The sequence below is a fragment of the Oryx dammah genome, unplaced genomic scaffold, assembly GCF_014754425.2.
Source record: "Oryx dammah isolate SB20612 unplaced genomic scaffold, SCBI_Odam_1.1 HiC_scaffold_25, whole genome shotgun sequence".
NCBI lineage: Eukaryota > Metazoa > Chordata > Mammalia > Artiodactyla > Bovidae > Oryx > Oryx dammah.
Window position 1 is genome coordinate 2,543,869 of NW_024070209.1, and position 18,009 is coordinate 2,561,877.

Sequence of the window (18,009 nt, forward strand, 5' to 3'; positions counted from 1 at the left end):
AAGATGCTAGGTTCAGTACCTGAGAAACTCTGGTCAAACGTATTGTCACCCCTCCGGCACCAGGCCTTGAGTGACTTTGGAACTGTCTGAAGAAGCAATGGCTGATTCTCATCACCTGTAAGGTTGTCAAGGGCTGTATATTTTGCTCCACAAGATCAGAGCTTTGTCCTGGTCATGGCTATATCCCCAGTCTCTAGTCCAGTGCTGGCACAGAGCTGGATCATAACAAATGTCAGATGAATGAATAAATGAATCATTATGCCTGGCTTTGCCAGTGAGGAACTGGAGGTTCTGAGAGGTCAAGTGACTTGCAGATGATCACACAGCAGCTGGGCTATCTGAGTGGGGATGAAAATCCGCATTTTCTCTCCCTGTCACCCTCCCCCACCCTGCACACCCCACACACACACACAGACACACATAGGAATTCGACCATTACCTTTCAGGCTCAAGAAGCGTAAGAATCACATAGCATCTCCAGTTTCTGGCAGCAGCCAGGTGTGGATGTGCTCCCAGAGTGGATGGAGCTGGGGAAGCTAAGTGTTCACATGGGGGTGGGGGAAGGGGGAGGGGGAAAAAGTGACCAAAGCTCTCAGATCCTCCTCCCTCACCTCCAGCAGTTCCCCAAACGCCTCCGAAAGCTATTCTTGCCTTTTTCTAAAAGAGGCGCTTGAAGCCATGAGCCAATTCTTTCCATTCCTGAGCTTGGGTATCATCTATTTCAGGCGTTTGTTGTTTTCCATGCGTTGCGGATGCCACTGTGAAGCTGGCCTTTCCTGGACAGCTAGGGCACGAGGGAGCAAGGCAGGAGCCAGGCGGGGCCAGCACTTAAAAATACTTCCCGATTCATTTCTCCTTTGGAAACAAAGCCCTGGGGGCCTTTTGCAACCTGCTGGAGCCTGGGAACGGAGCTTCCCAGAGCAGAAAACTGACTGAGCGTGCTGGATGTGTTTGTGGGTCCCAGGAGCAAGAGCAACAACACGGACTTGCTGTGTGACCTCCTTCAAACTCGCTTGACATCTCTGGGCCTGCTGGCCTCCTCTCCAGAATGAGGCCAGGTGGGAAGAAGCTCGTGAACAGTCCCTCCAGCTCTGAGAGTTCCAGGATGAGGACCACCCCTCCCAAGACCAGGTTTTCTTCCTAGATTTGGGCCAGCAAGGGATGCCGAGTCTTGGGGACAGAGGTTAGGAGAAAGCAGCTTTTAGGTCAATCTCTGGGACTCCTTTGTAAGTTACAGAGCCCTGCAAATGTTCTAAGGGGGTCCAGAATGTTCTTGGAAGGTTCCTGTAATTGCAAAAAGACCAAGCACCAAGAAGAGGGGATGAAACAAAGACTGCTGTACGTCCATACCAGATGTGCAGTCTAGCAGCTACAAAAGAGAAACAGACCTGTGTCCTAACAAAGACGGTTCTCCAAGACGTATTGTTGGACAAAAAAAAATCAAGTTGCAGACTAGAACAATTAGAATGGAATCACTTTTTAAAAGCACATATAAATTTACGTGTTTTTCTACACCACAAATTTATGAAAATACATAGGGAAAGTTCTGGAAGAGTTTACCCAATCTGATGCTCAGTTGCATCTGACTCTTTGTAACCCCATGGATTATAGCCGACAGGCTCCTCTGTCCATGGGATTCTCCAGGCAAGAACACTGGAGTGGGTTGCCATGCCTTTGTCCAGGGATCTTCCCAACCCAGGGATCGAACCCACGTCTCTATGTCTCCTGCGTTGGCAGGCACATTCTTTACCACTAGTGCCACCTGGGAAGCCCACCCAATGTGATAAGAGTCCTTATCTCTAGGTTGGGGAGGGCACTAAATTTGGAATGGTGTCAGAGAGAAATGATTTATTTGTAATGTCTTTATGGGGAGAATGCATTCGTGGGTTTTTGTTTTTTTTGTAATTAATCTATTTGAGACAGCAGGACATGGAGGGCCCAGGCGACTTCTCTCAGGCCATCAGGGGCTGGATCTGATGGTTAGAGGAGGCACGAGGAGGATAGTGATGGGTAGGAGGTGACGGTACATCAGATAGTAGCTTGACCAACAGGCATGTTTGATTTTAGGGAAGCAAATGGAGATGTCATTCCTCTGCAAGATTTATTGGCTGTTGTAAATTACTTTCTATTGCAAACAGTTGCCTCCGGAGGCAATTAAATTTAGATCATATTGTTCCCAGGTTGACACAGGCAGGTGTTGACTTGCTGAGACTTTGCACAACAGCCACTGTCTGTGAGAGTGTGTCCGACTGCCTGGGATGGCAGAATAACTCTATCCTGTGTGGGATGATCTCTGCTTTGTCAGGCAATGAGTCTGTTCAGCCTGGGAGGGTGGGGTTGGCCTAGACTGGGATGCTGAGGGTAGTGCCTAGGCCTCTATCCCAAACCTTGGGCAAACAATCCTAATGGGATGGCAGTCCAGTGGCTGAGACTCAGAGCTTTCACTGCCAAGGGCAAGGGTTCGGTCCCTGGGACGGGAGCTAAGATCCTGCAAGCTGTGGCTCCCTGCCACCGAAAAAAAGAATGGACAAAGCTTTTCTACCACAGCATCTGCCAACATAGCCTCAGGTCACCTGGAGGGCTTATAAACTGGGAAGTGTGGGGGACACTATCATAATCACCATTATAATGATTGTTAGAGGCAGTTACTATTGTTGAGGATGTGCCTGTTACCAAAATCTGCAGGCACAGACTTTTATAAAATGACCCATTACGAGGCAGACAAGGGAGCCCACGTGTGGTCCACTCTGGACTGAGCCTGGAGAGTTCTTCCATCCCAGAGCCAAAGGATAAGGGAGAGTTTCAGGGTCACCAAACTACAACCCTGGTCCACTTGTTTAGGGTGATGGCTGGGTGATGACTGCAAACAGGGTTGGTAAATACACGGGTCCAAGGGCTCCTTAACCAGCTGTGTTTCCAGTCGGTGCTTTGTCATGGATTCCAGGCCTCACTGCCAGCTATCACTGGACATCTCACTGGCCCATCGTGTCCTCACCAGTGCTCAAGTCTTCCCCTTCACACTTTCTCCTTCTCAGGCTGTGTTCCCTGATTCAGTTAACAGCACTGCCAAGAAACGCTGAGAGGAATGACTGAGGGGGCCTGACTAGAGCTCAGATGCTCAGCTCCACCATTTACCAGCTGTCTTACTTGAGCTAATTAATCCTCTGGAGCCTCAGTTTTATCGTATAAAATTAGGAAATGCATAGTGCTGTTTGTATTAAAACTAATCAACAATTTGCGGTTGCTTACTCTGTGTTAGGACAGGGTTCAAGTCCATATGTGAGACCTTGGCTCTTTTTTCAAATTGTGGAAAAACATGCATTACGTGAAAATTACCATTTTAACCATTTTTAAGTATACAGTTCAGGGATGTGAAGTACATCCACATTTTTGCGCAACCATCACCACCATTCATCTTCTGAAATTTTTCATCTTGCAAAACTGAAAATCTGTACTTATTAAATGTGTGTGTGTGTGTGTGTGTTAGTCACTTGGTCATGTCACTCTTTGTAATCCCATCTTCTGTAGTCTGCCAGGCTCCTCTGTCCATGGAATTCTTCAGGCAAGAATACTGGAGTGGGTTGCCATTCCTTTCTCCAGGGGATCTTCCAGAACCAGGGATCGAACCCAGGTCTCCTGCTTTGGAGGCAGAGTCTTTACCATCTGAGCCGATAGGAAAGCCTTATTAAATACTAACTCCCTATCCTGCCTCCCTCCCGCCAGCCCTTGGCAACCATAGATGAAGTGAAGTTGCTCAGCGATGTCCGACTCTTTGCGACCCCATGGACTGTAACCTACCAGGCTCCTCCATCCATGGAATTTTCCAGGCAAGAGTACTGGAGTGGGTTGCCATTTCCTTCTCCAGGGGATCTTCCCAACCCAGGGATCGAACCCGGGTCTCCTGCATTGCAGGCAGATGCTTTACCATCTGAGCCACCAGGGAAGCCTGGCAACCATAATTCTATACTATTTGTTCCATGAATTTGACTCTAAGTACTTTATATACGTGGAATCATACAGTATTTGTAGCTTGTGTCTGGTTTATTTTACTTAGCATAATGTCTTCAAGGTTTATCCGTGTTGTGGAACACATGAGAATTTCCTTCCTTTTTCAGACTGAGTGATATTCCACTATACGTACATACCACAGTTTCGGGCTTCCCTGATAGCTCAGTTGGTAAAGAATCCACCTGCAATGCAGGAGACTCCAGTTATATTCCTAGGTCGGGAAGATTCCCTGGAGAAGGGATAGGCTACCCACTCCAGTATTCTTGGGCTCCTCTTGTGGATCAGCTAGTAAAGAATCTGCCTGCAATGCAGGAGACCTGGGTGGTTGGGAAGATCCCCTGGAGAAGGGAAAGGCTATCCACTCCAGTATTCTGGCCTGGAGAATTCCACGGACTTGAGAGTTCATGAGTCGCAAAGAGTCGGACACAACTGGGTGACTTTCACTTTCGCCACACTTTAGGGGTTTCCCTGATGGCTCAGCAGTAAAGAACCCGCCGGCAATGCAGGAGATGGAGACATGGGTTTGATCCGTGGGTTGGGAAGATCCCCCGGAGGAAGAAATGGCAACCCACTCCAGTATTCTTGCCTGAAAAATCCCATGGACAGAGGAGCCTGGGTGGGCCATGGTCCAAAGAGTGGCAAAGACTTGGGTGCAACTGAGTACAGATCACAGTTTACCCATTCATCCATCAATGGACACTGGATTGCTTCCACTTTTTGGCTATTGTGAACAATGCTTCCAGACCTTGAACTCTCAAGCCCAAGAGAAAACCCAAGTTCTCTCTTCTGTGAGGTGAATATGGCTGAGTTATTTCTCCCTCTGGCAGAAGCCCAGCTGCAGCTGGCTCAGCATCTCCTAAGGCCCCTACTCCACTGGAAGCCTCATCTCCCCAAGCAGGGATCATGACCCCTCTTTCCACTGCTCGCCCTGAAGCTGCCCTCTCTGTCTTTGAGAAATAGGTGGACACAGGCCCCTGTCAGCGGGTTTCCTGCCCCAGGCATTTCTGGGCCCCCACAGAGCTCTGGCCAAGGACTTGTTACTTTGGAAGGGGTCCTTGTTTAGCTATCACCAACCATCTCTACTAAGTTGGGCTGGAAGGGAGATGGGAGAGGTCTTCCACCCAGCTCAAGTCATAGTTGGAAGCGCTTTGCTACCCAACCCAGACCCCAGTGCCCTGCTTAAGACCAAAGAGGACATTTCCAAGACTCGAGTTTCGCCTCCAGAGGCGCAAGGAAGCCGTGACTCCTGGCTGTCCTGCCTCAACCCCTCAGGGTGAGGAGCCCAGCTCCGCAGCTTGTGCGCCTGGGGAGGGAGAGAGCACACTACAGCTCCCAGAGTTCTGCGGGATGAGGAGGCGGTCCCCATCTCTCGAGGAAGAGTTGGCCCCACCAATCGGAGCCCAGAGCGGGGCTGGGGGCGGGCTGGGGGCGGGGCTGGGGGCGGACAGGGGCGGGGTCCGGGGGGAGGTGGCCGGCGAGCGGCGCCCCTGGGTCAGTCGCGCGGGGAGCGCGAGGTCCGGAGAGAGGAACCGGAGGAGGGTGCTGTGGTGGCGCCGCGCGCGCTCTCCGGGCCATGGGTAAGTGGCTCTGCGGTGCGCCCGGGACGGGACGGGACGGGCGGCCCCGCGGGAGGGCAAGTTTGTGGCGCCCGGTCTTTCCCGGCGCTCGCGGCGGTCGGTGCTGCCTTGCGGGGCGAGCGGGGGCTGGGGGTGGACTCGGGGGCGAGAGCGCGGGGAGGCAGTCTGGCCCGGGACTCCCGCGTCCTCCCGCCGCGAGCCGGGGCCAAAGCCTAGTGTCGGGCGCGCGCTGTTCGAAAAAAGGAAAGACAAAAAGTTTTGGCGGCCAAGGGGCTTCCCGGGCGTTTATCTCGAAACTCTCTTCGTGGTCTCTTGACTGAAATTTACCAAGTCCTGTACGGCCCTGTCACCTCACTTCCTGCTGTGGTTTTGAATCTCGAGCTGGTCTCAGCTAATTTGTTGTGACAGCTGTCCGCAGCAGTTCCGTCTGCAGTGCCCCCTGCCCCCCACCCTCCCCTCTCCCCTCCCCGCCGTCACATCCCGGCGGTTCTCAGAATCCGCCGGCGCCGCCGAGAAGGGGCACCGGGTCCGCTGGGCGCGCGGGGCGCTTTCCATTGCGGCCGCCGTTTCCTGAAAGTGACTCTGCGCTGGTTTTGAAGAACTTGCTCAATGCATTTTGAAGAATCAACTGTTCCTCTTTAAACCGAGAGTCGTGTTGATCCTTCGGCGGTTACCGGCTTCTCGCCTCCGACCCTTTCTCTTTCTCTTTCCTCTTCCCTTTTTTCTTTTTTTTCCCCGTAGTCTCTCCTCTTCTTGTCTCCTGTCCACCCTCCTCTGTACCCTCCCACTCCCAACCCCCGGCAGGGAAGAAGTAACTTCCTTCTTTGCTCCGCTCATCTTTCTCCTGTGTCTCTTTCTCCCCTTGGGGCTCCAGAAGGGACAGCGTGGCGGACCCGCGAGTGATGGGGGGCGGGGAGAGGGTGGAAAGCGGAGACGCACGGGCTGCGAGGAGAGAAGCGTTTGGCTTCGCGCTCAGTCTGAATCGCTGCCTCGTCTCGGTCCTTGCGCAGAGTGTTCAGGGGGTGCGACCGCGCCGACCTCAGGCCTCCAGCCGGATGGACGCTGGGAATAGGGGAGGAGATCGCCCGATGCCGGACCCCCAAGGGCTCAGGGTGCGGGTCTGGCGGCACTGTACTGGCCAGAGCCAGGGTCCCTTTCTTTGCGGGGTCATCAGCTAGCCAAGAGGAGTCCGCGGAGCTAAAGGGAGGATAACAGGTGCTTCTTGCCCCAGCTGGAGCACCAAAGTTGAGGGTGTGGGGTCTCTGTGCCCAGAGGCTGTGTTAGGGCAGAGATGGCAGCTAGTGGGTTGGGTCACCAGGGTGGAGTTCCAGAGCCTGTCCAAGCCCTAGGGACCCTTCTGGACCTCGAACTTGGAATGGCAGTGGTAGAAAGGACCTCACAGAATCAGCCCCGCTCTCTGAGGGGCTTACAGTCTGAGAAACTGAGGCTTAGAGACCAGCCCTGGTCTGACAGTGAGGACAGTTTAGGCCTCTGAGACCCTGCCCCTCTCTCCCTTCCCAATGGTCTCCTGTTCCCAGGGGGGAAATTGACCTGGGACGGCCCACACCCGCCTTGGACCTTGCTTTACCGGCTGGGCTTCGAGAGCCACTCTGGGAGAGCTCTACTAGGGGAGAGAGAGAGAGAGGAGCGCCCCGTGCAGAAGTCAGGCAGTCTTCCTTTGTCCTGGCTGTGCGTCTACTGTTGACCCACGTCTCAGACAAGCTGTCACCCAGCCCAGTTTGGTGGGGACACAGGAAGCAGTACAAAGATGGAGTGGTTACTTTTATCATCAGATACCACCCAGACTTGGAGGGGCAAGACGGTGGGGACTCAGCCCCACCCTGGATCAAGGTCTTTTGGGACCACCGGATCCCGGGGCTCTGGGAGGTGGCCACTTCACATTTGGCGCCCCCACCCCCTCCTTTCTACACTCGAGGCTGCCACCCTGGCCCCTCTTCCCTCCCCCGAGACTCAGAGGCAGGGCAGGTGGGGAGCTGCACGTGTCCAGGTTGTCTGTCCTCCGTGCTGGCTGGAGCACAGCCCTGGGCAGGCCCCCTCCCCAAACCCCTGCTCCACCAGGCAGCTGGCTCCGAGCTGAGTGGACTGGCCGCTTCAAAGGTTGTCTTTGTTTCAGCTCCAGCTCAAGCCAAAGAGCAACTTAAGCCAACAACCTCAGGCAAGAAGGTGTGGCAGTGGCTGCTGGTTGTTATTGAGGCCTCTGTTACCATTATTGTCGTAATTGACACGGTGCTCCCAGTGGGTGACTTTTCATGAAAGGAAGTGTCGCTTCCTTTCCATCACACCGAGAGTGGAGAGGCGGGGCAGGAGGGGGGAGGTGGCGAGAGTGAGAGAGAGAGAGAGGGAGAGAGGGAGAGAGGAGGGAGAGAGGCCTTGGACTAGGCGCAGCCCAGGTCCTCTCCGGCAGTGCAGGTCCTGTTTATGAAGCAGCTGCTCCCTGCGGTGCAGAATTCTAGGCCCTGAGACACAGCGGAGTGACAGCCCTCAGATCTCATACACACACACCCACGCACGCACGCACGCGCACACCTCGGATCTCACACACACACGCATGAACACAGCCACCTGTGGTTTTTTGGGGGGAGAGCCTCGTTTCTCGTTTCATTCTGCTTAGAACATTGGGCCCACTGGGTCTAACAGACCCATCTATAGGTGGGAGAATAAAGTAAGGGCTAGAAACACCTGTGTGGGGTCACAGCCCCCTCCCCACCTTTCCTCCTGCCCCACCTCATCTGCTTTCAGCTTCTCTGGGAGGACAGGCCCAGTTCTTGCCAGCAGACTAACAGGGGTGCTGCAGCGTGACACTGCAGGTCCCCTGGGGAGAGACGGCCAATTTGCACCCTCTGAGCACAGAGAAAGAACCTGGGGTCTCGCTTTATTGTTGTTTAGTCGCTAAGTTGTGTCCGACTCTTTGTGACCTCATGGCCTGTAGCCTGCCAGGCTCTTTTTTCCATAGCATTTCCCAGGCAAGTACACTGGAGTAGCTTGCCATTTCCTTCTCTGGGGGATCTTCCCAACCCAGGGATCGAACCCTCATCTCCTGCATTGGCAGGTGGATTCTTTACCACTGAGCCACCAGGGAAGCCCTGGGGTCTCCCTGCTCCCATTCAAAACTCGAGACCTTGGAGTCAGTGTCTTGAGACAGGGATACGGCACTGGTTGCAGGTCCTAGCTTTGCTGCTAGTAAGCTATATGACCTCAGGTGAGTTACTGAGCCTCTCAGATCCTCAGATCTTGCAATATCTGTTAATGGGGCAGAGAGAGAATAATACCCACTGAGTGCTGGGAAGATGTAGTGAGCCAGTGTTCAGAAGTGCCCAGACCAGGGCCTAGGAGAGACTGGTTTCAGAGGGTGGGGGCTTGAGAGCAGGCGGGCTTCATTTCAGGAGCCCCCTCCTTCACAGCTAGTGACGGGAATTAACCTCTTCACTGCCTCGGTTTTGGGATCGAGGGTTAAGCTTGACTTCCACAGAGCTGTGGAGTTGAACTGCTAGCACAGGAAGGGCCGTAGCCATGCCGATGCCACGCCCGTGCGCTGCCCGTGCCGGGGCTGGGCCACATGGCCAGGATGAGGAGCGGCCGGGGCTGCAAGCCAAGTCCTGCTGCCGTCGTCAGGGCTCTTCTCACTCAGCTGTCTAGCAGCACGACAACTGGGAATAAGCTCAACGGGGACCACAGGGCCCTTGAGGAGGAGCCCCTGAGCCCTGCAAGGAGACCTCCATCTGGGGAGACACTGCTCCTGCATAGGAGGGTGCACGTCAGAAAGGCATTACCATTTTTCAGAGTAATTTCTAAGTTTAAATGCAACTCGGTCAAAACCCCAGTGGCTTTTGTTTCTTTCTTCTCCTTCATCCTTTCCCTCTCTCTCTTTTTCATCCTGGAATGTGACAGAATTATCCTAAAGTTCAGATGGAATTTTTTCAGAGGAGTAATGATGGGGGACTTGAGCTCTGGATAGTAAGTTTTGTTACAACTCGACAGAAATTAAAACTGTGCATGGGTCCAGGGTTCCATAAGGAATGAAAGAGAACAGAAAGTCCAAAACCAGCTCCCAGAGTGTTCCTTACAAACCTTTAGATTGTGGGGGAAGTAGAATTTCAAACTATGTGAGGAGGAGATCACTCAGTCTATGCTGGGGGTCTGAGGAGCTGGGCAGACAGGACTCACCCGGCCCCTACGGGAGAGGGTTTCAGACTTACTTCTCAAGGCAGAACTCTTTTTCCAAATGAAGATTTAGCGGGAACTACGATCTCGCAATGACTGGAGAAGAGAGGGAGAGGACAGGCTGGGGAAGAAGGGCGAAGACTCTCCCCACGGCCCTCATCCAGGGCTGCGGTCCAGGTGGGCGAGAATGGAGGCCGGTTCCCCCGGACTCGGCCACGCACAGAGTGTTTTCTCTTTGTGGCTCTCGTCCCCGTCTCTGTCCCGGTAACCCTTAATTTGGCTGCCCTCTCAGGCCTCCTGGGGAGTTTGAACCCCTGAAGCCCTGTGTTGTTGTTTAGGCGTTAGGTCCTGTCTGATTTCTTTTGTGACCCCACAGATGGTAGCCTGCCAAGCTCCCCTGTCCATGGGATTTCCCAGGCTAGTATACTGGAGTGGGTTGCCATTTCCTTCTCTAGGGGGTCTTCCTGACCCAGAGATGGATCCCATGTCTCCTGCATTGGCAGGTGGGTTCTTTACTGCGGAGCCACCAGGAAACCTCTGGTGTCCTGTGCAGGACCTTAAGTCGTACTCGTGTTGGGGGTGGGGGGGAGACAGGCGCCATGTCTTTTAAATTCTCCCTGGTGACCCAGTGTGCCCCGGTCCCACCACCTTCTTTCCCTGAGGCCCGAGGACAGCCTTGTAGCCGATCTGCAGGAGGGTGCCAGTGAGCAGCCTCGTCACAGGAACAGGTGGAGAGAGTCCTTCGGAGCCGAGCATTTTCCCTTCAGGAAAGAAGGGAGAGAGGGTGTGAAAGCAGAGCAGAGAAGGCAGGAAGGGAAAGGAGAAAAGCTGGGGGGACAGAGCTGATTAGCTGAAGGCTTCAGGATGCACAGATAGTTAGCAAAGGACCGCAGTGTCTTTCTCCCCCCCCACCCCCGCCCCAATTCACAGAAGGAAAGACGGAGGTGCAGAGTTGCCCAAGGGCCCGGTTGGAAAGGCATCCGTCAGGGGTGGGAGGGGTCAGTTATTAGTACTTAGTTATTTCTGGAGATTGGCTGTGTCTCCGGTGATCAGGAGCCAGCCTGCAAGGACGCCCCAGGCCCAATTAGCATTAGGCTCAGTTTCTCTTCCAGGCTTATTCAGACTCCCCATCAAAGCTTGTCAATGTTGGTGATAAGCACCACAGCCGTAGTGATGGTGAGGCCAGGCCCCTGGACGGGTGGTCAGACAGACCTGGCTTTGAATGTGGTCCCCCAGGGAGGCAGGCAACTTAATCTCTCTTTAAAACGGGATCCCTCTGGGACTCACTGACAGAACATACATATGAAAGGGCCAGGGACACAGAGCTGAGAACCTGCATGGCACTTCCGTGAATAGCCGCCCAAGGGGACACTGTCCAGCAGTCAGAGGTCTACAGCTCAGGCTTCTGGGTACCGCTGGCCTCGAGGGTCACTCTGCTGTGGGTATCTTCTTTATTTTTGGCTGTGCTGGGTCTTTGTCACTGCACAGGCTTTTTCTCTAGCTGCAGTGAGCAGGGGCTATTCTGGTTGTGGAGTGCACGCTTCTCACTGTGGTGGCTTCTCTTGTTGAAGAGCACATGTTCTTTGCTGGAGGGTTTCAGTGGCTGTGCCCCTCCCACCCCTGGCTCTAGAGCGCAGGCTCAGTAGTTTTGGCTCACAGGTTTAGTTGCTCCGCAGCATGTGGGATCTTCCCGGACCAGGGATCAAACCCCTATCTCCTGCATCAGCAGGTGGATTCTTTACCACTGAGCCCCCAGGGAAGCCCAGGTTTCTTGTTCTTAAAGTTTCTTTTCTACCTGGGATGGAGGAGAAATCTTGCAGGTTCCCAGCAGTAAGGATTTTCTGAGCTGGAGTGAACTAGGACAGTTCATGCAACGTGAACAAAAAGGAGGAAAGAAAGGGTGGTCTCACATGGCCAGTCAGCCTCTTCGTGGCCAGAGCAGCTTCCAGTGGCTATGTCTTTGCAGCCACCAACTCTCAGGATGCCCTTAGGAGAATCGAGCTCCTGGCTCCTCCCGGCCCTCCATCAGGTTGTTGTGGGACTCACCCATTCTCTCCTCCAAAATGGGACTTCCCTAGTAGCTCAGTCAAGAATCCACCTGCAATGCAGAAGGCCCGGGTTCTTTCCCTGGGTCGGGAAGATCTCCTGGAGAAGGGAATGGCTCCCTGCTCCAGTATTTTTGCCTGGAATATCCCATGGGCAGAGGAGACATTTTCCCTTACCTGCCACCTGCTGGGTGGGGGTGCTGGGCGGCCTCACCGAGCTGTCAGGAGGCCAGACAAGCCACAGGCATCTCAGTCTGGATGGCCCCATCCGTATGGTGTGAGGTGAGGATGACTAGAGAGAAGTGCTGTGCTTGGCTGAGGGCTGGGAAGGGCCCCCCACTTCCTGCTTGGGGCTTGTCAGGTGAGACCTGCAGGGTCACCAGGAGCTATGAAGGTGAGGGGAGTATGTGGCCTGATTAGGGGCGGTTAGGACTCTGCTGAGCTTCCCAGGTGGCGCCAGTGGGAAAGAAGCTGCCTGCCAATGCAGGAGACGCCAGAGACGTGAGTCTGATCCCTGGGTCAAGAAGATCCCACTCTAGTATTCTCGCCTGGAGAATCCCATGGACGGAGGAGTCTGGTGGGCTACAGTCTCTGGAGTCGCCAACAAATCAAACATGACTGAGCATGCATGGGGTCATGAGGGATGCTTAAGAAAAGCTTGGCTGCTTCATAAATGGAACTTTCTTCTTGGTTATTCGTGGAGGGGCTGTGGTCCCAGCTGCTCCCGTGGTGCTTTGAGGGCCCACAAACATGGGCGCCTCCGCAGCTCTCTTAGCTCGCAGTTTGGCTGAGCCGCTGCAAATACTGTCTTATGTGGAGAGGTGGAGTTTGGAGACAGTTTCCCCAAGCACCATGGCCCCAGCCTCCTCTGACTTGACCCCAGGGTGACTTAGGGTCTCCTTCATAGTTTTGGGAAGAGGGCTGAATGGAGTGAGGAAAACCGGCCGGTGTGGCGTGGGTGGGGCTGCGGGAGCTGCAGAGTCAGGGGAGCCGTGCGGTTTAGGGGCCGCCTGCGGCAGCTGGGCACCATGAGCAGCGGATGGCGAGGACTGACCCCCACTGCGCCGTTCGGGTGCCACGCTGCCCTCCTGCCACCCACTCTTCTGCCAGCATCTCATGTTCTCGCTCTCCCCTGCCCTTCTCCCCTTCTTCTCCTCCAGCACCTCCGGTCAAAGGGAAAAGGAAGCAGTCAGAGGAAGGGGAGCCCCTAGACCCACCCGTGTCTCCTCAGCCCGATGGTGAGCCGAGAAGGAGCCGGAGCCCCGTGCGCCTGGAGGTGAGTTGGGTGACCCCTCCCCCACTGGGGGCCTCTTCCCTGCCCCTTCCCTCACCCTGCCCCACCTGTGTGCAACCTCCCAGGTGACCTTGGAGACTCCCTGGAGATGAGTTCCCTAACCCCCTCAACCCTGAAAGAGTCCAGAGAGGGGCACAGCCCCACTGTCTGGGGCCTTGCACTGGGCGGTGGGCAGACAGGAGGGCTCACCCATCACCTCTGGCTGGACTTTCAGGCTTGGTTTTTACAGCAGAACCCTTTTATTCCATGCGGCTGACCTGGAGCCCTAATCTATGAAACAGAGTAAAGCTCTGTTCTACAATGTTAAGCTACACGGACATCCTTCTGTCCTGTAGTGAGATCGGTGCTGCTGCGCTGACCAGCACAGTTGCAGCCATCAGCCTCTGCATCAATGCTCTTTGGCCATTTGCTTCGGAGGCACAGGCTGGAGGGAGCTGCAAATGGGAATAGGTTTTAACAGATTTCCTGGACTTCAGAGAAGAGGAACAGAAAAGCATGTTCATTTGAAGAGCTGTGGTCAGAGTGCCTCCATTTTGAGGCATGGCAGTGTGTTCCAATTTCATAGGTAACATGCAAGCTGGCTTGTTTATTTCCCGAGGTCTTTGATTAGTCAAAACTACGGTCATTTCACTTGAATAGAGTATTTTTGGAACACGTGGCTCTCTGCATGGTTCTCACCCTAATGATGGTTGCCAGCCCTCTCGTGTTTGGGGCCACCCCAGCCGGGACTCCAACCCCAGCCCAACAGTAGCCCCCTGCCCTGAGCCACCAGCTGCAGGAAGAGCACCAGGAGAAATTCCCACTGGGAGCAGAAACCAAAAGACCTGTGCATTGTACACAAGGGCCCTTTGGAGCCCAGGACAAGGTCTCTCCTCCCCGCGCTGAGCACACGGATGGCGGGCCACGGAAGCAAGCCTGGCGGAATGGCCCCACACAGCTGAAACGCACCATCCTTTGGTTTGGACCACAGGGGCCACTGGGAGCCCCGGGGCCACAGAGCCTGCCTCCGGGAGCTCAGAGTCTGGTAGAGGACCTGAGATGGCGACGTGACAACCTAGAGCCAGGTGAAGAAGTGATCGGAAGCTTGGAGAAGGGGCAGGGCTGCTCCTGTGGCCACCTCTGGAGCCAGGCCTCTGTGGACCCTGACCTGGGGTCCTGGGCTGACGTGGAACACCTCTGTCCTTCTGAGCCCAGGAACAACCTCTGCAGCCCAGAGTCGGGTGTGAGGGTCTGCTCCCTCTTTGGGGAACCTGGAGTTGGTGGCCATGCATCTCCTCCCTCCCCAGCAGCCAGTGGTTCTGCCTCTCCGCAGCCTCCTACCACTGGGGGCTCATCCCACTGCCTCGTGTTCTTTCCCCAGGAGCCCCCCGAGGCAGGCAGGGAGCGGGAGGAGGAGCAGGAGGAGGAGCAGGAGGAGGAGCAGGCCTTCCTGGTCAGCCTCTACAAGTTCATGAAGGAGCGACACACGCCCATCGAGAGGGTGCCCCATCTCGGCTTCAAGCAGAGTGCGTCCCCGGGGTGCAGGCACGGGAGGGGGGCCCGGCAGGGGACCTCCACTTGGGGCAACCCAAGGGGAGCCAGCCCACAGGGGTTGCACACAGAAAGGCTGCCCCACTCCAGGCACTGGCCTGGCAGTGGGTGCGGCCAGATGTCCATCCTTACAGGCCACTGGACCCCCAGCACACAGGGTGCAGTCTGCCCAGCCATCCTGGTGGCCCTGTCTGGGTATGTGCTGGTTCTGTGCCAGCCTGACGGGGCCATGGGGACAGGCGGCTGGCTGCCCCCTCCTCCCACCAAGACTGACAGGGGCCCCGCCCCCTCTTGTCCCCAGTTAACCTATGGAAGATCTACAAGGCCGTGGAGAAGCTAGGGGCCTATGAACTGGTAAGGATGGCTCCTCTGAGTCCTCACCCTGCCGCGTCTCCTGGCACATCAGCTGTGCCCCCAGGACCTCAGGAAAAGAGGGAGCCCAGCAGACCTGCCCTTTCCTGTCGGCAGGAGGATGAGGCAGTGTCCAAACCCTACCCTTTCCCCAGCTCCCTGTGCGCCGCAGGGAGGAGGGACCTGCCCTACCTGCCCGTACTTTGCTGCTCCGAGCAAGATCGTCACCCTTTCCATCTGTCCTGTCCTTGCACTCACAAAGGGCCAGTGCTCAGGCAGCCCCTGGGAGGGGGACTTGGCTGGCTGCTGGCCAGGGGAGCCCCCTCCAACCTCCCTGCCCCTGCTGGCGGAGAAGCAATTAGAAACAGCCTCTGAGTGGGGACCCCGAGCTGTGAGGACCCTGCGGGCAGGGGCGCCCACCAGCTGTGCCCTGACGTGGCGCCCTTGCAGGTGACTGGCCGCCGCCTCTGGAAGAACGTGTACGATGAGCTGGGGGGCAGCCCGGGCAGCACCAGTGCGGCCACATGCACGCGCCGCCACTACGAGAGGTGCGGGCCCCTGGGCTGCCCCCCGGCAACTCCGACAGGCGGTGGGGTGGGGGCCGCCACTACGAGAGGCGCAGCCCCTGGGCTGCCCCCTGGCAACTCCAACGGGCAGTGGGGTGGGGGCTGCCACTACGAGAGGTGTGGGGCCCTGGGCTGCCCCCCGGCAACTCCGATAGGCAGTGGGCTGGGGGCGGGTGGTGGCTCCCGCGGCTGGGGGGTGTCTGTGTGCCAGTCGGGCAGGGGTGTTGGCGGTCTGGGCCGGGGGGAAGCTGGGGTGGGCCTAGGGGGTGGGCCTAGAGGGTGGGAGCCTCCTGCCAGCCTGGCCCCCTGGCGACATGCCTGGTTCCTCCCCAGGCTGGTCCTCCCATACGTGCGGCACCTGAAGGGGGAGGATGACAAGCCCCTGCCCCCCTCCAAGCCCAGGAAGCAGTACAAGATGGCCAAGGAGCCTCGGGGGGATGATGGGGCCACTGAGAGACTGAAGAAGGTCAAGGAGGAGAAGCGGGTGGACCAGGTGAGCTCCAAGCCCCATGCCATGCCTCTCAAAGCGCCCCCTACCAGCTCACTGTGGCTGCAGAGCTCCCTGCCTGGAACCCCCAGAAAAGCACCGGGGCGGGGGGGCAAGGGTCATAGAGTGGTTCATTACTTGAGGCCCCTCAAGTTGGGGGTACATGTGGGGTCTGAGTCCTAGTCTGCACCCCATTTCACCAGGCCCCATGTCCTGACACCAAGCTGTGTCTGTTCAGAGGATGGGACGCCTTTTGACAGTTTTGCAGGAAGGTGCTGGAAGAGCTGGCTCTCTCCTGTCCCCTGAGGCTTGGCCTTTTCTCATTCTAGCTGATGCCAGCAAAGACCAAAGCAGATGCCCCTGACCTGGCAAGGCTTCCTAGCCAGGAGACACCCAGGGATGGCATGGAGCAGCGAGGCCCAGCCGCGGGGCCCTCTCTGCCCTTTTTGGGTGCCAGTGGCTGCCCTGAGGCCTACAAACGACTCCTGTCCAGCTTCTACTGCAGAGGGACACATGGTATCATGTCACCGCTGGCCAAAAAAAAGCTCCTGGCCCAGGTGAGCAAGGCAGAGGCCTTGCAGTGTCAGGAGGAGGGCTGTTGCCACGGGGCAGGTGGGGAGCCCCAGAGCCCCCCAGCTGCCCCGCCCGTGGAGAGTCCCCAGAGCCCAGGAGGGCCGGCCGAGGACTCCAGGGACCGGCTGACACCTCTGGAAGGAAGGCAGGCCCCCGGGGGCGGCCTCTGGGGGGAGCCACAGGCAGGCCCTCGCCCGTCGGCCCCCGTCGTCACCGGCTGCTTCCACGCCTACCCCAGCGAAGTGCTGAAGCCTGTCAGCCAGCGTCCCAGGGGCCTTTTCCCCAGTCTTAAAGATAGGGCATTGTTGGGGCCCCCTGCCAAGGAGGAGGGGCTGCCAGCCAAAGAGCCCCCGCTGGTGTGGGGCGGGGATGCCGGCCGCCCTTCTGCATTCCACAAGGGCAGCTCCAGAAAGGGCAGCCTCTACCCCAAACCCAAAGCCTGCTGGGTGTCCCCCATGACCAAGGTCCCTGCTGAGAGCCCCATGCCCCTGCCCACTTTCCCGAGCAGCCCAGGCCTGGGCCACAAGCGCAGCCTGGCGGAAGAGGGCTCGGTCCACGGCGGCAAAAAACTGCGGGCAGTGTCTCCCTTTCTGAAGGAGGCGAATGCCCAGGAGTGTGGGACCAAGCCCGGGGGCCCTGACCTGGCCGTCTCCTGCCTGCTGGGCCCCGCCCTCCCAGAGGCCTACAGGGGTACCATGCTGCGCTGTCCACTGAACTTTGCTGGCACCCTGGGCCCCTTAAAGGGCCAGGCCACCCTCCCCTTCAGCCCCCTGGTCATCCCTGCCTTCCCGGCCCACCTGCTGGCTGCCACAGCACCCTCGCCCATGACCGCTGGCCTGATGCACCTCCCACCGGCATCCTTTGATGGTGCCCTGTGCCACAGACTCTGCCCGGCCTCGTCTCCATGGCACGTGCCGCCTGCCACAGCCTACACAGCACCCCACTTCTCTTTCCACCTCAACACCAAGCTGTAGGTCTGGGCCTGCCGTGCTGTGCACAGTCAGGGTCTGGCCTCAGCCTGGGGTGGGTGGGCACTGCCGGGGGCTCCGGCCCAGAGCCCCTCCTCAGGAGAGCTCACCTGTGCCTGACAGGGATGGGTCCTGGGCTGGGAAGCCTGGCCCAGAAGGCTCTGGGCAAACTGGGTTTCTCTCTCAAGATGGCAGCCTGAGCCCAGGGGCTGGGGCCCAGTGATGGCATGCCTCAGGATAAGACATTGAGAGGCGGACAGTTCCCAGCCCGGGCCCCAGAGCAGGGATCGGGGCGGGTGAAGGCCCACGGGACTGTCCATGCTGCCTGTGGAAAATCCAATAAAACACCAGTGAATCCACGCAGCCCTGAGGTGTGTGTGGTGTGGACCTTTGCAGGAGCAGTGAGGTGGGGGTGTTCTCATGGGCAG

General features: G+C 56.9%; 1 protein-coding gene and 1 non-coding gene across 4 annotated transcripts; one reads left to right on the forward strand and one right to left on the reverse strand.

The window, feature by feature from the left end:
- Positions 1 to 3,871: 3,871 nt before the first annotated feature.
- On the reverse strand, positions 3,872 to 3,943 carry TRNAC-GCA. The gene has a single exon. It is a non-coding gene; the product is annotated as a tRNA-Cys (tRNA).
- Positions 3,944 to 5,493: 1,550 nt separating this feature from the next.
- Positions 5,494 to 17,944, forward strand: ARID5A (AT-rich interaction domain 5A). 3 transcript variants are annotated; one of them, XM_040267588.1, is made up of 7 exons: positions 5,494 to 5,585; positions 12,973 to 13,088; positions 14,467 to 14,611; positions 14,938 to 14,990; positions 15,438 to 15,535; positions 15,887 to 16,046; positions 16,370 to 17,944. In XM_040267588.1, the coding sequence occupies exons 1-7, from the start codon at positions 5,582 to 5,584 to the stop codon at positions 17,585 to 17,587; spliced, it is 1,794 nt and encodes a 597-aa protein (XP_040123522.1). In that variant the 5' UTR covers positions 5,494 to 5,581; the 3' UTR covers positions 17,588 to 17,944. The 3 variants fall into 3 exon arrangements, with proteins under 3 accessions (XP_040123522.1, XP_040123524.1, XP_040123523.1); XM_040267590.1 differs by lacking the exon at positions 14,467 to 14,611 and having other exon boundaries at positions 5,495 to 5,585; XM_040267589.1 differs by lacking the exons at positions 5,494 to 5,585; positions 14,467 to 14,611; positions 15,438 to 15,535 and having other exon boundaries at positions 12,972 to 13,088.
- Positions 17,945 to 18,009: the final 65 nt, after the last annotated feature.

What these genes read in the sequence shown, in the direction of transcription:
- ARID5A (XM_040267588.1), top strand. An exon ending in CCATCTCGGCTTCAAGCAGA is followed by an intron (nt 14,612 to 14,937) that starts GTGCGTCCCCGG and finishes TCTTGTCCCCAG; the next exon opens with TTAACCTATGGAAGATCTAC. An exon ending in AGGAGAAGCGGGTGGACCAG is followed by an intron (nt 16,047 to 16,369) that starts GTGAGCTCCAAG and finishes TTCTCATTCTAG; the next exon opens with CTGATGCCAGCAAAGACCAA.